The following is a 19751-nucleotide window of genomic DNA, read 5'->3' as shown; positions in this document are numbered from 1 at the left end:
CATATTATGATGGAATCCATACAGCAAAACCAAGATCTATTCCTGTGTCAGACACTTTAAAAATAAATACAACAGGATTCTTCCTGCCCCAAGGAGTTTAGCTCCACATCTGTAGAGCGCTTTGAAGCCATCAGACTGCAGGTACTACAGAGATAATAAATTATTTTAAAAATATTAAAAGCAACTAAACCAGCAGGTTTTCTTCCATGCAAAGGAACTACGCTTTGCTATCACAACACAAGCCATATGTTGAGCGGAAATCCAAGTTTTCCATGACTCAGTATGACACCTGGCCCAAAGCAGAAAACAGCTCCATTCTTCCTCTGCAGAGTTCTATTTATTTTCTGTTCATATTTTGAAAACAAGTTTTATCTTGTATTTTTAGATTACTTTCATTGTTTAACAAGATCATTTTAATTGTATTATTTCTTAGTGGCCAAAACATACAGATGTTTAGAGTGCCCCTTCTCCTGCTAAATTGAGAGGAGAAGGGGATAAAAAATCCATCACCCTAGAAGAGTCGAATGGAGCAAAAAAATTATCACCTGTACAGAAGTGTTACAAATTGCATGGGTAGAGTAATGGCCTTCTGAAAAAACTTGGATTGGAGAATACAAGAGGGAAACACAACTTTTTTTTTAAATGCATCTAACCCGTATTCAGGGCGATAGTAGAAACTACGATTGTGGAAAGTGAAACAATGAGTTACAGTACTACAGAGCAAAAAACTCCCTGTGTCCTGTGCGTGGCAAAGGATACAACACACCGTGCAGGCTGACCAACTCAGAGGCAGCAAATTTTTTCATCTGTTGCATTCCAGATTGGTATCAAAATGGAGACATAGCATTTTGTAAATTTAGTTATCAAGCATAAAAGTACATAAAAGTACATCAAGTACATGAAAGAGAGAGATAGAAGAGGTCAATTAGGCAGCAGCCACAGCTGTCCAACTTTAACCCTTAACCCATACACACACACACACACACACACACACACACACACACACACACAAATATATAACAAAGCACCAAGCCCCTACAAACACACACAAGCTATTCTGCGTTGTGTATCTTTGCAAGTGCTATTAAGAATTATCCAAGGTATTCTTAAGATCTGATGAGAAATCCAGACACAGAACTGCTAAAGCATTTGAAAACCTAAAGAAAAAGAAAATTGCAGTTCTTTAAGCATTTCCTATATCACAGTAAGATTTTTCTCCCACTCTGGGATATAAAAGCCTGAGCTCTTTGTAAAAGGCATGGCTATACCAGATGTACATTTTTCTCAAATCTGTTTCAATTTCTCTTTTAGAAGGATATGGTTTTACACTACAACCTTCGTACTGGAGTGCATCAAAAGGTTGTACAGAACAATGAATTACCTTCGATTATGATCTGACTTTGCAGGCAAACCATATGAGCACAAATGACCCACTGTTAACTCCAGCACAGTTTGGGTCATTATGACTTGTTTTTTGTAACGTTCAGGACTTTTGTTACATCCTTTATCAGGTCTCTTCACTCTTCACAGATTTTTACTGAATCGAACATCCCACAATTCTCTAAGAAGCAAGGGTGGAATGTTATGAGGATGAACATTACAGAGCAGGAACTGAACCACTGGCAGTTAAAATACTGGGAGGGACTGTCTCTGTGCAAGAGCCAGGAATAAATCCTAGAAATACTGACTTGCGGTTCTTTGCTCTAGCCAGTAGGTTCAGTCGGCTCTCCTCTCCCCATAAGACCTTCATAGCACTACCCGAACAGCAATCAGGAGCTAACAGTTGAAGGAATGTTGATTTAAAACTTTCTTTTTCAGGCTACCATGCCATGTACATTGTGCAGCGCAGTGTCAGAGGGAGGTCTAAGCCCAAATGGCAAGTTGGAACCTGAATTCATGTCTGCTAAGGCCAGGGTCCTCCACCCTGCGAGTTTTTATCCACTTTGCTAACGTATCAGCCAGACACAGTGAGGTAGGCAGCAAAGATCAGAGCCTCCTCTTCTGCACAGCTTCTGCCAACCACAAATCTTGAAAGGAAGAGTGGGGTATAACCAGGAGAACACTTTGGTGCTACTTAGAAAGGAAAAAGCACACAGCTCCTCCCCTTGGCTAGTGTTTCAAGAAAATAATTGCACGTCCTTGAGGCACACTGCCAAAAAAACACGTCCTTTGAGACTGTGGTGACCAGACTAGGAAATCAGCAGCCCATCTCTCCCAGCTCACCCAACACTGCCATGAGATCCAGCCCTCCTGTTTGCCCTCCCTGTGAGAGGGGTAATGTGTTTTACACCACGTTGACTGCCTTTTCACCACACACTCAGCAATCAGACACATACACAGCTGTTGTATAGGACAGGGGGATTCCTCTATATCATCTTGCAGGGCATTGTAAACATGCTGTCAGGAGTCAGCAGAGCAATATCTGGAAAGAATTAGCCTGTTATTTTGTACATAAGCAGCAACAGAAAATGAAAAACCCCAAACACCCAAATATAATAAACTGTGTAATGTAAAGAAATACGTTCATTAAAAGCAAACACATGGAAGTATATATATACAGGGAAAAAAATCTATCTTGTTTTCACCTATAGAGTTTGACTCCATTCAAAGGCAAAGCTGCAAGAAGCAGGACCAGAAAGCTTCACACACCAATGCAACACTGATATGAATAAGAATCACATCTGCAGTACATTGGTTAGAACAACAACCAAATGGGCTGTCGGACCCTCAGCTGATGGGCAGGACCTGCCCACTGATGGTGCTGTGTCATTCAGTGAGTTACAGGAGAGTCTGGAATTCTCCAAAGTGTCTGAAACTGGTCCTTTTCTTGCAGATGTGATGCTGACCTAGTCAGCGTTCTTTGATCTGTTTCTGTAAGGGCTAACTCTAGTGGATGTGAGAAGGCTACATCTGGCTCATGCTACAGCACATCTGGCTTGTAATGGGAACAGCTGGCACACGCAAACATTGGGGCACTGGGAGAAACTGCTGTTCTGAGGAAAGTTAGTCTTGCTGCTGACACAAAGCTGGAAAAATCTGGATTCTTTTCCTGGCTCAGTCAGTAACTCACCTGTACCTCAGTTTCTTGCTCTATACACTGAGCATAAGGGGTGCTGGTTCTCAGTTACAATAAATACTATTGGCACAGTGACTTCATAAACTTAGCTAGCTCAGAGAAATGCACAGTCTGTTTCACTGGTATTTATAAACATGTTTTAGAAATCCTGAAACAAGGGTCATATAGAGAACAGGGCGTCAGTACTTCGAAAAAATCTTTAGTCACATTCAGAATAAAGAAAAAATAACAAGACCTTGCTTGTAAGTTTATCCATCTAAAAGACCAGCAAGCATTAAACCTCCCAGAGTGTCTGAAATTCTGGACACAAATATCAAAACAGGGGCTCTGAGGTATTTTCAACATAACCAGAAGCAGGAAGGACCAGACTACAGACCCATGAGGTTTAATTTGAATAGATAACTTCATGGCTTATCTGATCCACATCTGCAATCTGAACCTTCTGAGGTTCCACCACCACGACTAAACATGACACCGAGCTGAGAACACAGGAAACCTCAACCGATTTAGTCAAGAAATCACGTAGGCAACAAAATGATGTCATGCCATTCTTGCAGTTTAACGCTGGCAAAGAGGAGAAGGGAGCAGAGAAGGAAAAGGGAGCAAGTCTGCTATCCCGTAAATGCAAGGTACTCCACAGCCAGGGATATTCTCACGTTTTTCTGTTTGTTTTCATCCACTTTCCTGTTCTCTTTTCCCCCTCCTCACAAACTTATCAACAGTGCAACTAACACAAAATAGCATGAAACTCAACCTTCCCATTGTCTTAATACCATTAATTATATCAGGAAACGCCTCGTTCTCTCCTAAATTATTCTGATAAGAAACAGCTTAAATTGCATAATGCACATATCTAGAAAATTGATATTCTTTCATACTGCAATTTTTACTGGACCTTGAGATGACTAACAGAATTTAGGGTAGCTTACGTGAGTTTTAACCAGACCAAACAAGAGACTTCAGTGTTGTACACAGAAATAGCTTCCCCTATTCAATCGGCAAGCCTGTAGTGCTGTCCTACACATATCAAAGGAGTCTGAGAGAATTCCCATCATCCATACTTTATCCAGCCATGACATAAAAGAAAAAAGCTGACTCTTTTCTCACAAAAAGGAAAATAGCAATACCCTGAAATCACATGTCTTCTAGGCAGCTTCCCAAGCACACTTTGTTTTCATTGACTAAAATAATGCCTAACAATAGAAATTGAAAGCAGATTTTCCTACACTATAAAAAGTCTTACTCTATTAGAGACCAGCAGATCTTAAATTGTGTTATTTAGATAACACTCATCTCTGCATAGGAAAGAACATAGGTCATCTAAATAGAGAAATATTAGTGACCCTTTCCCCACTCTTCTATTGTTTTGATGACTAGATTACAGTTGGAACTGGCCCGAAACAACACTTTGAGCTCCACCAAACTATTTGGAAATGTGCACCACATAGTCCTATTTATTGGTTCTCTGATGACCATTCTTGTAAATAACCCCAAAAGTCACAAGGGCTGTAGAGACTGCTTGGGGTGCCCAGGCTCAAAGCCCACAGTTAAACATCCCCAGGTGTCTCTAAGTATTCCAAAGAACACCATACTCTGGCCTCCTCTTTCTTCTTGTTGACATACAGCCAGCATTCATCAGTCCATTTGATCTGAATCACGAGGCAGCTAGTTTGGAAGGAGGAGTTGATAGGTGTAATCATCCTTTATTGCACTGGCTAATTTTGATTTGCCTGTTTATACCAGTAACAGCATGGAGTCACAACTCAAATGGGGTTTATGCCAGTGCAATTCCATTTATTTCAGAAGAAGGGCCCTAAATGAGAAAAGTGGAAGTGAGATCAGAATTGGACTGGATATTGGTGCAACATTCTACATGTACACAGCTCATAGTTCATAGAAAAATTAAAACTAACATTTTTGCCTGTCTCATAACACTTATGCAAGTAGTTGGTAAAGCTGTCTCTGGCCCTATGCTTCTGGAAACCATCCCAGCTCTACTGATCTTCACTGAAGCAAATCTGTATACACATTAATCATTTGACCCTAAATCTCAAATTATTTTCTGAACTGTTATTTTCTTGGAACGAAATATGGCTCTTTGGGTCCCAAGAATCATCTTAAGTTTAAATGGAAAGAAGATGAAGCAACATAGTAGTAGTAGTCATTCAGTAGCTGTTTCTAGTAATGTTTTTGTTAAGTTTCTTCTTTCTACTTACTTCATCTGTGAATTGCAGACAGCTTTGTAGACCTGCTTCATTTTTTACTCCTCTAAAAACTGATAGTTAAATAAAACCAAACTCAGAAGTATCATTCTACCTTAAAAAAAAAAAAATATATATATATATAGTCCCTTCTCTTTCCATCTCTAAACTTACATTTTGGTCTTTTATGTTTTCTATCTATAAACACAGGCTCTTGGCAAGTTCACTGGCTTTTTCATAGGTCAAGAGGAAATCTGTCCAACTGTTTGACAAACAAAGTATACTGATAACACTTTGTAAAGTAATATGGAAGAATTTCTCAACCTAGAATCTGTAGTGTGACCACACTCAATAGAATGGGAATTTTTTAAAATAATCAAAAAGCAAAAAAAAATCCTGGGTTACTTCACCTATAACTTTTCCTTATACTTTTTGCTGTCCTAAAATTTAAACTGGTCACCCTGCCTATGACATTTAAGTATTCCTTATTTGTCATTTCCTTACAGATTGCTTGCTGCTATGGGACAAATCTGCATTTCAGCACAAGAGATTGCAGTATCTCTCTCATGCTTTGAATATGACTAATGAGGAGGCTGCCCAATTCTAATGTCAAACAGGAGCAATACTCAATCTAAGAGCCATCAGGACAACTCACAGTTCAGGAAGAGGTGAGTAGGAGGAGCGTAGGAAAACCACTGAAATGAAGAGACAGGTGTCAGGAGGAGGATGAATGTGATTCACTGATTTACCCGAATGGATGTGATGGGGTGTTATCTCAAGGTTACACAAAGACCATGAAATATGAAGGAACACTGCTGGCTTTCCCTGCTCTATGGCACTTACAGCTTATTCTTGACTCAACTGCTTTATTCAAGATGGACAATATTCCAAAGCCAGCAAGCCTTTGTCTTTGATTTTTTTCTCCGGTTTTACCTCTGGCCAATCCAGGCAATGGCAATCTTTTTTTTTTTTTTTTTTTTAAATAACGTCCTTGCCTTCTTTCAATATTGATTGGAAACAATCTGACAGATGGAGTTTTTGATCAGTTAACAATGAAATATATTTTCTTCATTTTTATGATCTAGTTAGTTACACTTAGTTACACTTTTTAAGCCTGTGAATCAAAACAGAGCCAGATTTTTCCCATATGCAAGCACAGGAACTATAGACAAAAATTGGCAAACCACTAACCAAACTTTCAGCAATTCATCCTTACATAATGACTGGGAAAAAACAAACAAGCAAAAAACTCCCCCAAAACCAAGCAAACTAACACCATTACCCATCTCTGTCCAGTGAAATTCACACTCTTTTCGCTTGCTGCTTGGACAGAAATTGGGACACTGATAACTAACATGTTAGGTTTCCACTCTGCCTTTAATGCCAATAGCACATATTATTCAGTAGTCTCCAGTTAAAGAGCTGTGCAAAGCTTCATGAAAACCCTTATATTAAATTCAATTGCTGCAATTTCAGTTTCTATGTCCTAGGAAAATGCATACATAAGGACAGTACTTTTCTAGCACAAAAGAGACATATGTATGTTGAGCTTCACAAACTGAACACAAAACAGCCTTTATGGAGATTGTTACACAGGAGAATAAAGCAAACCTCTCTCATTTACCGTACTCACATGGTTCCCTGAAACCTGGGCACGCAAATGTCTGGTTCTGATCATTCACCCATGTCAGAGTGTGTAAACCATACCTTACCCAGGAAAGGATGAGCAAAACCCAAAGAAATCTATCAATATTACTTGCATACAAATAGAGCCAACAGAGTAAAAGTCAGATGGCAAATATAGATATGAACTTCCCCTTCCTTCCAGTGGGCTGGAAGAAATCATCAGCAAAACTGCTTGACCAAGTCCTGAAAAAGAGGACGAGAAATGTTTCCCTGCAGATCTGGAAAAAGGACTGTTGAGCACTGCTAGATTCCAGGAAGAAACAGAAAGAGTCATTTCTTGAAAAGAGGAGGAACAAAAAGTAAGTCAGAAGATGATGACAGCAGTATACTGCGGATCAGCGTTGTTTAGAAAACAGCTTGCTTCTTTAGAGAGCTAAAGGACTCCAAAAGCCTTGGAGAGGAGCATGACCTGTCCAGGAAGACAAAGTGATGAAAAAGAGGGATGACTAGAAAACCCAGAGCAGCAGGTGGCACATGATAGGTGTGTAATACCAAGTTTCACACTGCAGGATGAAGCACCTTCTAGATCCACATGCAAACCTCACTGACCTGGACATCATCCTTCCTCTCACCTACGTCTGCAAAGCAAGCAGCAGGTGCAGTATCTTTGCTGTTATGAAATAAACTTTCCTCTTTCCAACAGAAAAATTATACCAACAGTTGTTTTCACAAGCTAGACCTCCACCGAATCCAGTCAAAACTGCATTTTCTTATAGAGGGAAGGCAAGGTAGTGAATTATGCTGGTGCTTTAGATGACCAGCCTGTTTGCACTACTGCAGATGAAACCAAGACAAAAGGGAAAAAAACTTTGTCATACCAGAAAGAGAGAAATACAAACATACACAAAGTACAGACGATCTCACTCTTGGATAGCGATGCTCATACTTAGCCCTTGAGAAAGGAACCCAGCAAACAAAACCAGATTACTGCTGAAGAACCTCAGTGCTTTTCGCTTTTTCAAAGTTTGAGAGATTTGGTGTTGGAAGGCACATGAGCCCTTTCTTTCAGTAAAAGGGGCTTAACTTTCACACTAGCCTTCTGAAGTGCTGAAGGCTGGCAATGATACCAGTGCAAATCTTGTATCCTAATTTATTTGGGGTGTACACAGAGAAAGATGGCGTTTGTAGCTGCCATGTGACACATCTTTTTTCTAACCTCTATTTACATTTTTTTCATCCAAGCACATATTGATCCAAATTCATATCCATGACAGTAACAGCAAGTGCCAATTTGGCCGGTTTCATCCAGTGTTAACCATCACCCTCAGCAGCCAGTACCCTCCCTCATACAATAACTGAATCACCTTTGGCAGCTGTTACCGCTTTAGTCCCATACCCTGCAAAGATTTATGCATCTGCTTAACTTTATCTGTGTAAACAGTCCCAGTGACATTAGCAAGAGCCCTCACGTTTGTTAATTTAAACATTGTAGAAGCAGGGCATTGCCTAGAATTCTCACAAGCAAAAAAAATCTGAGTCTGAAATAAATATGATTATCATTTCTTTGCTATGTGTTATCTGGCTCTCATTTTTCATGACATCCTCTCAAGTGGCCTTAGGTCCAAATAGGTTTCTCCAAGCCCAGAAAATCTTTCAAGGGCCATTTTAGATGTCTGCCTGTCTACGAGTGAAAGCTATCAAAAAGAATAACATGATTCTTTGAAAAGAAAACACTTGAATATCAGTTATGGCCATTTGCCTCAATAGTTTTATAACCATGCTGTATAGTAATCTACATAGACTATTTAAACTAAATGAATCAGAGGGTAAGTGGCTTACAGGCCAGTCTAGCGTATTGCATATCTATTTTTGCTAATCTTGGCCTAATTCAACAGTAAAATTCTATTTAATGGCCGCATCCAGGTCACTAGCACCTACCCAGTAAAAACCAGTCATAAATCAACATCGTTAGTGCCATGGATTCTGGAGAGACCAAACACTGATGTACAAGAAGTACTAGAGATGTCAGTTGAGACTGTCTGGTCTTCCTGATCTGAGATGATGCAATTTCTAGTTGCAACTTTTTTCCTGGGCCATTAATTCTACTGCCCTTTGTAGCTGCTACGACTAATAGCATATGAGCTAAAAGATCACTTGCCCTTTGTTGCAGTTAGTAGGTGGTTTGTACGCACATAGTAGGTGAATTTCTGATATAAAGAATGTCTCTATAATGAGTTGATCTGTGTAGTGCTATAGTACCCAACAAATCAACACCACCTTCAAGAAGAATCAGCAAAGTTTCCCTTATTTTCATATTTTTAGCTTTCTTAGGCATTTCAGGCAATTCATCCTGAGATCCTCTGACTCAACTGATATAAAATAGGCCTTTCTCTCCACTTTTTTTTTGCTGCTTGTGTAGGGTTATTAGGCTAAAATTCTAAAGAAACAAAGCATATGCAATCCTGATATCTTTCTGTCCCGTTTCTGCTCCATCCTGTATGATTTCTGAACTCATTGACTGACTTGAACCCATCAAACCCAGCAGAGAAATGAACAGAGGTCACCAACATGCTGGGTTCCTACTAACTTCTGCAAAATGAGCAAATAGAGATGGAAGAAAATGCCCCCACTAAGGAAAATTTGTCAGCATAGCTCGCTGCTACCGGCTCAGCTAGCTGCCCATCAGCTGCTCAGGACCTGCATGGTTTGAAACACGTTGCAGCCAGCCCCTTCATTATAGCTGATGCCAAAAAATTTAAGCAGCGCTAATTTTCAGGCAAAGAGGCAAATAAGGCCCAAGCCCCTGTAGTACCTTACAGACTTCAGGAGGCCTGCTGCCCATCAAACATGGTATTGAGTCCTCTGAGATTACAGACACTTTGGGTATAGCAGAATGCTCTGTGTGTCAGCAAGGATTTAGTTTTCATTATCACCATTAGCCAATCTACATGCCAATGTAAGGGAAGTGGAAGGCAAGCTACTCTTCATTGTGCTCTTCATTGTCAGAGGCATCTAAATTTATCAGTGGATGCAAGATTTAAAATTGAATAAATTTTGTGTTTTTAAACTCCACTCTGAATAGACAGACAAGGGAAAAATACTTATTTTTAGATGTAAAGATAGAGAAAGGGAAACAAACAAAAAAAAAAGGAGTGGATCTCTGGACAAGTCTCTGGAAGCGAGGTGATAATTTAAATCACTTTGAGGCTGGACAAGACAGGTGAGGAAAATTTGGTGGAACAGTTTTTTAAGGTCTGACTTTCACACGGGCTCGAGCAGGAAACGTTCCAAACTCGGGACCTAAATCCTCGCTAATCTTTATGGCCCAGTGGCAGAATGCAAAACACCAGGGCTCTGCTCTGGAGTGTGAGCCAGCGCTCCTGCAGGACTAGATATCCCCAACACATGTGTTAAATGAACTTGAGGTTGTTGAGAGTGGAGGCAAGTGACGCCACAACAGCTCCGGTTTAAATTGTCCATGTGGATGTGTTTATTAGTAGTTGTGGATAGCATTCTGCTTCTTCCCTCACTCGCTTTGCTTCTTATTTTTAAAACCTTAGGACTGCACGAGAACGTCAAGTCTCTGGCTGTTTAAAGCACCATGTGACTCCTCTGTACTTTGAACTCAGATAAACTTCTTACTGAATGAAGTCATGTGTAAAATGCTCTCCAACAGAGATTATTTTGAACCAAGCTGTACTAAGAAATGCAACAGAATTTCAACACTCATATTTCAGCGGCAAAAAAAGGGGAACCATTCTTGTACTGAGTGCAGCGCTTTGGGGAGAAGCACCAGATCCCCTCACGTAAACAGAACTACACTTGTACTAGACTGTGCAAGTAGATCATGTTTTAGTTCGGGGAATAAAAAAATCATCATACTTCCATATAATCACATGTCAGAAAAAAACAGCTTTTGCCTAATGAGGACATCTTCATAAATCACAGTACCCCAAGTTTAAATTAGTAAAACCAGTGTCAGGTCCAAACTGGCCACATTGGGATGTATCAGAATTTCTGTGTGCTTTTTAGACTGAAGAGATAACCAGCTTTTAGCTAATATTTGGATTAAAACAATTCATACAGCCCTGATCATTACACTTTTTTTCCCTAGGAGCAGAACATATGGCTTGTATCCTGGCTAACTTCCAACCTGAGTAATTACGTACTGACCACATAAGTTTCCCCTGCGGTTTTAACTGGATAAAGCATTCCTCTCCAGTTCCTCCTGTGTACATTTATACCATGTTGTGGAGCACTATTAAATAGCTACTGCCCTTTGCCCCAAAAATGGCTGCATTTTAGTAATAAGTGAAACAAGTTCTTAAACTTATAATTATATCCCTGTCCCCTCCAAAGATAGTTGGGAGGGATGGGGATATAATTTTAAATATAACTGGGGGGGACATGGATCCATTCACATGTGCTTTGAGCCCCTAATCGTATCCATTAGACATGATCTTCTGTATCAGGGTGATGCTTTCATGCAGTGAAATTGATAGATGAAGATGGTGAGTGAACCGACCAGGGAAGGTGCCCTCCTGGACCTGCTTCTTGTGAACAGGGAAGAGCTTGTGGGGGAGGTAAAGGTTGGAGGCTGTCTAGGGTGCAGTGATCATGAGATGATCGAATTTTTGATCCTTCGAGAAACAAAGAGAGGAGTTAGTAAAACTGCCACCTTAGACTTCCGGAGGGCTAACTTCGACCTGTTCAAGAGACTGGTTAACAAAATCCCTTGGGAGGCTGCCTTGAAGGAAATGGGAGTCCAGGAAGGCTGGACATACTTCAAGAGCGAAGTCTTAAAGGCACAGGAGCGGGCTGTTCCCGTGTGCCAGAAAACAAGCAGGAGGGGAAGGAGACCGGCCTGGCTAAACAGGGACCTTTGGCTGCATCTCAAGAACAAAAGGAGAATCTATCGCCTTTGGAAGAGGGGCCAGGCCTCTCATGAAGACTATAAAGTCGTAGTGAAATTATGCAGGGAGAACATTAGGAGAGCCAAAGCGCAGCTAGAGCTCAACTTGGCTGCAGCTGTTAAGGATAACAAAAAATCTTTCTATAAATTTGTTAACAGCAAGAGGAGGATTAGAGAAAATCTCCCTCCCCTACTGGATGCAGAGGGAAACATGGTAACTAAGGACTAGGAAAAGGTTGAGGTGCTCAACGCCTGCTTTGCCTCAGTCTTTAGCAGTGGAACTGGCTGTTCCCTGGACACCCAGCCTCATGAGCTGGGAGATGGGAGGGGAAGCAGACTGAGGCCAGCACAGTTGAAGAGGAGCTGGTCAGAGACCTGCTACACCACTTGGATGCACACAAGTCTGTGGGACCGGATGGGTTACACCCAAGGGTGCTGAGGGAGTTGGCAGATGTGCTTGCCAAGCTGCTGTCCATGATTTACCTGAAGTCATGGCTAACTGGGGAGGTCCCATTGGACTGGAGGGTGGCAAATGTGACACCCATCTACAAGAAAGGCAGGAAGGAGGATCCAGGAAACTATAGAGCTGTCAGTCTGACCTCGGTGCCAGGGAAGGTCATGGAGCAGGTCATCTCGGGTGCCATTAAAAGTCATATAATGGACAACCAGGGGATCAGGCCCAGTCAGCATGGGTTTATGAAAGGCAGGTCCTGCCTGACAAACCTGATCTCCTTCTACGACAGGGTGACCCGCTTATTGGATGAGGGAAAGGCTGTGGATGTTGTCTACCTTGACTTCAGTAAGGCCTTTGGCACCGTTCCCCACAGCATTCTCCTGGCAAAACTGACTACTCGCAGCTTGGATGATCACATGCTTCGCTGGGTAAAAAACTGGCTGGATGGCCGGGCCCAAAGAGTTGTGGTGAACGGAGTTAAATCCGGTTGGCGGCCGGTCACGAGTGGTGTCCCCCAGGGCTCAGTTTTGGGGCCACTCCTGTTTAACATCTTTATTGATGATCTAGATGAGGGGATCGAGTGCACCCTCAGTAAGTTTGCAGATGACACCAAATTAGGTGGGAGTGTTGATCTGCTTGAGGGTAGGGAGGCTCTGCAGAGGGATTTGGACAGGATGGAGCAATGGCTAAGGCCAAGTGTATGAGTTTTAATAAGGCCAAATGCCAAGTGCTGCACTTGGGCCACAACAACCCCCAGCAGGGCTACAGGCTTGGGGAGGAGTGGCTAGAGAGCTGCCAGTCAGAGAGGGACCTGGGGGGGTTGATTGACAGCCGGCTGAACAGGAGCCAGCAGTGTGCCCAGGTGGCCAAGAAGGCCAATGGCATCCTGGCTTGCATCAGAAATGGCGTGGCCAGAAAGGACAGGCAAGGGATCTTGCCCTTGCACTGGTGAGGCCGCACCTCAATTACTGTGTTCAGTTTTGGGCCCCTCACTCCAAAAAGGACATTGAATTACTTGAGCGTGTCCAAAGAAGGGCAACGAAGCTGGTGCAGGGTCTGGAGCACAGGTCTGATGGGGAGCGGCTGAGGGAACTGGGGGGGTTTAGTCTGGAGAAGAGGAGGCTGAGGGGAGATCTCATCGCCCTCTACAACTCCCTGAAAGGAGGGTGCAGAGAGCTGGGGATGAGTCTCTTTAACCAAGTGACAAGTGATAGGACAAGAGGTAATGGCCTCAAGTTGTGCCGGGGAAGGTTTAGACTTGATATTAGGAAGCATTTCTTTACAGAACGGGTTGTTAGGTGTTGGAATGGGCTGCCCAGGGAGGTGGTGGAGTCCCCATCCCTGAAGGTGTTTAAGAGTAAAGTTGACTTAGCACTTAGGGATATGCTGTAGTTGGGAACTGTCAGTGTTAGGTCAATGGTTGGACTGGATGATCTTCAAGGTCCTTTCCAACCTAGACGATTCTGTGATTCTGTGATTCTGTGATTCTGTATTTTTCCTAACAACTTCAAGTGTTAAAAGACCTACCCTTGGGTTCATGCAGCATATTTAAAATCAAGCATTTCTGCTGAAGATGTGGAATGGCCTATGAGCTCACGAAGGGCTGTGTGTTGAGAAAGGTTAATATTAGAGAAGATGTGGGCAGGCTTTCTGCTCAGAAACATGGGACAACCTGACAAAGCAAAAGAACATTTTGGATATCTTGCTTTTATACCAGTGTATTGACTATTTTGATTGGTGTGTTGTGTTTAAAGGATAAAGAAAATGAAACAGAATGAGCTATACACCATAGTCCACAGTGTGTCTCGAAGATCTCAAAGCACTTTATGACTGGTTAGTGCCAATAGGAGGTACTGGAGACAGGCATTAGGAGAGTCACCTTATAACAAACTACAGAACCAAACTAGGCACCTGATCGGGTAAAATTCTTCCTCCCTCCCAATCAGGATTGCAAACACTGAAATTAAGAGGAAAATTAGCAAAAGGGAGAAGTCATTTTGAGTACCTTCTTTTTTTACTTCCCAGCCTGAAACCACCTGAATTCCACATTTCCAACTTATATAAACTATTAACTTCAGCTAAAATCTGCAGCATTTCCCACCTCTGCAGATGCATCGGGATCACTGTGACAAATGAGGCCCCCTGAAAGTCAGAAGCCCCTTTAACAATTTCCCTGCAGGGGATCTAAGTGATGCTATGCAGCAGAAATACCAGTGAGAGAGCCATTTAGACCAGTCTATATTTTAACCACTTGATCAGATTTATAAACTACTCTGAAGATGACAAATGCTACCAAGTTGTTCAGTATTACTAAATAAAATCGTGCCTGGGAACGAACTTTTTTCTGCAAGAGAGCTGAATGATGAGTGGGCCTATTAGCTGCTCAATCCACACGCATCCATGTGTAGGTGCATGCATACCTCAGTTTAAGAGATTCTCTGTGTAACACATCCGCACCATTTTTCTACTTTAGAAAAGACCATGCAACAAAAGGAAGAAAAACCAACTTTCTGCTTTCTCACAAACCAGAAATGGGTCCATTCAGAGAACATAACGAGTGGTCAGGTTTCTTCCAGTTTGCTCGGCTTGCACTTTTTGTAAACATCCTTCCTCTTTGCACCCCCAAAATGATCGGTTGTGGGACTGACGTACAGGGCAAGTGAGAAGCCTCTGTCATTTCTCTTCCCAGCCCCACTGGGATCCTTGCTCCCTGGCCCTCTCTGCTCGCCAGAGCTGGCAGAGGGCTGGCAAGGCTGGAGCCCGCAGAGGCCGAGCGAGCTGCCCTTGTCACTGGGAGCCCCAGCCGGCTCCCGGGGATGGCGCTGGCAGAGGAGCCAAAGGCTGGCGTGGCACACACGAAATGTGCTCGGGCTGTGGGAATGCTCTTCCAATTAATCCTTCCAACTGGGTAGTTTGGGATTTGACTCCCATCCTGCAAGGATGTGACGCTATCAATTGAGAAGGCTGAATATTTGCTGGGTTTTGATCAGGTCAAACCACCGAACAAGCAAACAAAAAAAAGGCAGCTTTTAGAGGGAGATCTAACATTGTCAGCGTCTCTGCTGGCATCCCTTTAAACACACTGCAGCAGAGTTCAAGCCGTTGCCTCGGATCAAGCAGCACAAAACGGGAAACATCTCTGGTGTGCAACATTGCCCTCATGCGGCCGCTCCACCTCTGCAAAAATACCAGCAGGGACGGGATGGGAACCTTGCTCCAGATTTGCAGCTTTTCAAATTGTCTTTACCAATTTTGGCAACCTGCAGGAGAACTGGCGAGGTGGTGATAACTCTCTCATAACATCCCTCTACAAAGAAATACACTCCCTTCTTCAGACCTGCTCTTTTTTATGTCGGGTAGCAAATGCGTTTTTCGTTTTCTGAGACACACCGCTGCCATGATTGTGTTGTAATGCACATTATAGAGTACAACTGCACAACAAAAAGGTACAGAAACATCAACAATGACAGATGGAGCATTCCTGATGTCAGGAAGCCAATCTTTAGAAGTAATCTGAATGAGAACAGCACAATGGCCTAGATCAGGAAAGAGCTCCAACACAGGAAAATACATGGAAGTTGGCATAGAATCAGGAGTGCAAAACAAAGCAAATGAATCAAATTAGTAATTTAAGACGAAAATGACATACTGACAGTCAGAGGGCAAAACAACGTGGAATGCAGAAACAAGCTGTAATAAAATATGCAGATGGAAATGTTGTACATAGTCAGAAAAGTAGTAACAGAATTAAACTGGATCCAGGGATGATGAGCGGCTCACTTAGACCAGCAGTGAAGAAAAATAATTATCTGCTTGAGTCAAAAGTTGAGTCCAAAAAATAATTATCTGCTTGAGTCACAAGTTGTTCATCTACATAAGACTTGTGGTTGCCCTCATCTGGAACCCTGCCCAAGAAAAGCAGGCACGATTTGGTTGGACTAGATGATCCTCAAGGTCTTTTCCAACCTTGATGATTCTGTGATTCTGTGATTTAGCTTACTCATGAAATGGCCCACTGCTTGCTTGAATTGCAGCAGTGAGGGGGACACATAAACTTCTTAAAGAAGGGACAACCTTGTTGCCTGCGTAGGAGAGCAGAAGCACAACAGGAGCTTTCTGCCCCGCTGGCACAACAGACGGCTACACACAGAAATAACAAAGACCTGGAAACAAATTCAGTAATAGATTCAGTAGAACAACATCCATCTTTCGGCTGTAAAAACCTTGTATCAAAACAGTGCTGAAGAAGCGAAGGAACCTTAATCACTTAAGATAGGAAACAAATATTGACAGGCAAAGAACAGAAGCCTAACTACCACAGTTGGCTGGCCATACAGAAGAAAATCCTGTTTGTATTCTCGTCTCCTAGCACTTGGCACCTGTAAACACCTAAAGCAACTGGAGCAAAGTTACAGCACTTGGGAAAGATCCTGCCACAGCTCAGCTGACAAAACCGGGGAGGCAGTAGTAACTTTCCTCTTCAACATATGATTTTGAAAAGAAAGCTTGCAATATCACTGGAGTGGAAACTCTGAACCGGTCCTAAAAGGCCCGTGAAGGAAATCAGATGAATATTTACTGAGCTGGAGCTGCTGAGATGGTAATTACACCTTTTGGGTTTGGGTGGTGTTTTCTTGTTTGCTTTGTCAGATTTCATAAGGCTCATCTGCTAATCAGTTCCTGAAAATCATGGCTGGTTTTATTATGCAGTTTGTCCTGTCTAGGGTAAGAGAGCAGAGACAAATATTTTCTACTTATGTTTTTAGCAAAAAGGCTAGCTTGTGAAAAGTAGAAATGTTCCTAGGCTGCAAGAGAGCTTTGTTCTGTGTATCACTAAGTTTCTATATGCTGCTACAAGTTTCAGTACATTTTTGAAGAGACTGTCCCCTACTATTTTTGCAGTTCAAGTGCAAAATAAATCAAAGGGTTGACTTAAGATATTACTTCCCTTTTTCATTCAGGACTGTCAGCTATGTAGCACATAAACAGGGAGATTCTTCAACAGAACATGAATCCAGGAGAGAAAACGATTTTCCAGGAATATCTGACAAATCAGGGGACTGTGGTAAAGCCCTATTGCTGGCAGAGACAGAACGACATCTGCGCTAAGTGTCCCTACCACATACGGACTGGTGAAGAAGCGAGAGTCCCTTACGCAGAATTTGACAGGGTCTTTGGCTTCCCATACAGATCAACAGCAACTCTCCGAAACAAACACCTCCTCTTCTATGAACTGAGGAGTTTCTCAGGCAGCATAGTCCAGAAAGGCCATGCTACAAACTGTACTGACCGAGGCTACCATCCCGAACCTATGCTGTTTGGGGTGGGTGGTTATCTGGATGCAGTTACAGATGCCTATGGAAACATCGGATGCATCATCCTCTATTCAAATTACTCCCCTTGTAACGAGGCTTACCACTGCTGCATAAGTAAAATCTACAACTTTTTGTGGAAGTATCCAGAAATCACGCTCTGCATCTATTTCTCTCAGCTTTATCACACCGAGGACGGTTGCCCCACCGCTGCGTGCAACCGCGAAGCTTTGCGGAGCCTCTCCAGCCTGTGGCCTCGGGTGACTCTGCAGAGACTGCCTGGGGGGGCACGGCGTTACCTCCTCTGCAATTTTGTGTATGGCATCCCAGGGTCAGCCCTTTATCACTCAACTCCACCATCAAGAACCCTAGCAGAGCAACAAAATCTGCATCCAGTTAACAACTTCACAGGAATTAAACCGTATTTTAGGAAAGCCTTTCCACAGGCGATGCAGGGAAACCCTGCTGTGCAGCAGAAATTAAAGGCCTTTTCTTCTCCTAGTCCGGCCTCCCAACAGCCTTTCCAAGCGATGAAAGGCAGACTGCTACCTCCGATGTCTCAAAGCCACTTGGTGCTTTTCCCAGGCATGTTTCTGCCCTTTCAGAGGGAACATCTATACCCCAGACCTAAAAATATCGTAAGGCATTTAAAAATGCCAAAGGAATAATTCAGTGAAACTCATAATCCTGACATTTTTCCAAGCAGCAGACACCTACTCTAAAGATGATACAAATTGAACTGCTTTCAGGCTATCAAACTGAGATCAGAGATGGGGAAAAAAAAAAAAAAATCAATAAAATTACCTCCTACAAAAGTTAACCCACAGAATAACTGGGGGTCTCGAATAGCTGATTATGAAGATAGTATACTTTTCTTTTATTCCTGTTCCTTTCAAACATAATCCTATAGCAGTAAAACCAAAACCTCAGTATGTTCTGATTACCTCCTGGGTCTAATTTGTTTGTTGCCCTTAAGCCAATTGCTACCAGAAAAATGGGACCAGTCCACAAGCTACAGCCACAGCCGGATTTGTAGCTTCCCAGCTGAGGCAACTTTGGTGGAACACATGACATATCCTAAATTCCTCCTCTGTCAAGAAGGTGGTTCTGCAGGTAAGGCTGATCTATTAAAGTTTTCCCACCAGCTGTTTCCTTAATAATAGGGGGGGTTATATACACTTATTTGTGTGTGTGTGCTTTTTTTTTTTCCCCCTCAGGTTCCTCCCTTCCATTAAGAGGAAGCTCACAAAGCTGTGTAATTTTGTAATTAATAATAAGTATCTAATAGCATAATATAGACAACAGACATACACAGTCCAAGCGTAACTTGAAAAAGAAAAAAAAAAAGTTTCTATCATTTAGAGCAGTGTTTTCAGTGTGTGATCCAGTTAAAGGTCTTAGAGAAGGGAGCAGCTGAAGTCAAGCTCATGCTGTTGCCGGGGGAAACCGGGGTTCCTCCCTAGGCAACAGCCGTTGCCAACAAACACACTGGCTGATGTTGTGAAGGCAGTGCTGCTGCTCCTTTTTTACTCTTTTTGTGGCATCTATTACTTAATTACGTATATCTGAGTAGAAAAAAGGAGGTTGCTTCCCACTGTGACCTTAAACACCCTTGACTTCAGCAGAGGTGGTCCAACTTGGAAACCCAAACGTTCTGCTGAGCCTCAACCGACATTACAGAGGCAGAACTGTGCTGAAACCCACCAGATCCCTTACTTTTACAACACCTAGGCGCTTTTTTAGGAAAGTTTTCTCGAATTAGACCGAATCACTCTACACTTTCTGATCAAGTATCAGCGAGCATGGCCACAAGCAGCCGCCTGTGCTGTAGCATCGCGGCGATGACTTTTCTTTTGCTCGAATTTATAAAGCCGATGCTATTTTTTAACTCTTGCGGTACCTAAGCGGTGTTTGAGCTTGGACTTCCAAGCTCAGCACCAAACCTGTTCCCCAGTGCCACTACCTTGCGCCACCCGCGCTCCGTGTCCCCTCCACAGGGCTGTTGGAGGGGGCCGCGGGCTCTCGCTTCGGGAAGAGCCTTCTGAAAACGCGCCCTAGGCTGAGCCCGCACGGCATCGCGCCCTGTGGCCGTGTCCGCAGGACCAGCTCGCTGCCAGGGCTCCGCAGGACCGCGCTCGCCCGCAGCCCGAAGGCGATGGCCACTCCGCCG

The 19751-nt window shown here is 42.8% G+C and overlaps 1 protein-coding gene across 1 annotated transcript; it reads left to right on the top strand.

The window, feature by feature from the left end:
• Positions 1-17277: 17277 nt before the first annotated feature.
• On the top strand, positions 17278-18713 carry APOBEC4 (apolipoprotein B mRNA editing enzyme catalytic polypeptide like 4). The gene has a single exon (XM_074877277.1). It carries the CDS (start codon positions 17278-17280, stop codon positions 18247-18249), a length of 972 nt encoding a protein of 323 aa, XP_074733378.1. The 3' UTR covers positions 18250-18713.
• Positions 18714-19751: the final 1038 nt, after the last annotated feature.

This window comes from Strix uralensis, chromosome 8 (assembly GCF_047716275.1).
Source record: "Strix uralensis isolate ZFMK-TIS-50842 chromosome 8, bStrUra1, whole genome shotgun sequence".
Classification (NCBI taxonomy): Eukaryota; Metazoa; Chordata; class Aves; order Strigiformes; family Strigidae; genus Strix; species Strix uralensis.
Note: the sequence above shows the minus strand (reverse complement) of the source record. Positions and strands in the feature narration are given on the sequence as shown.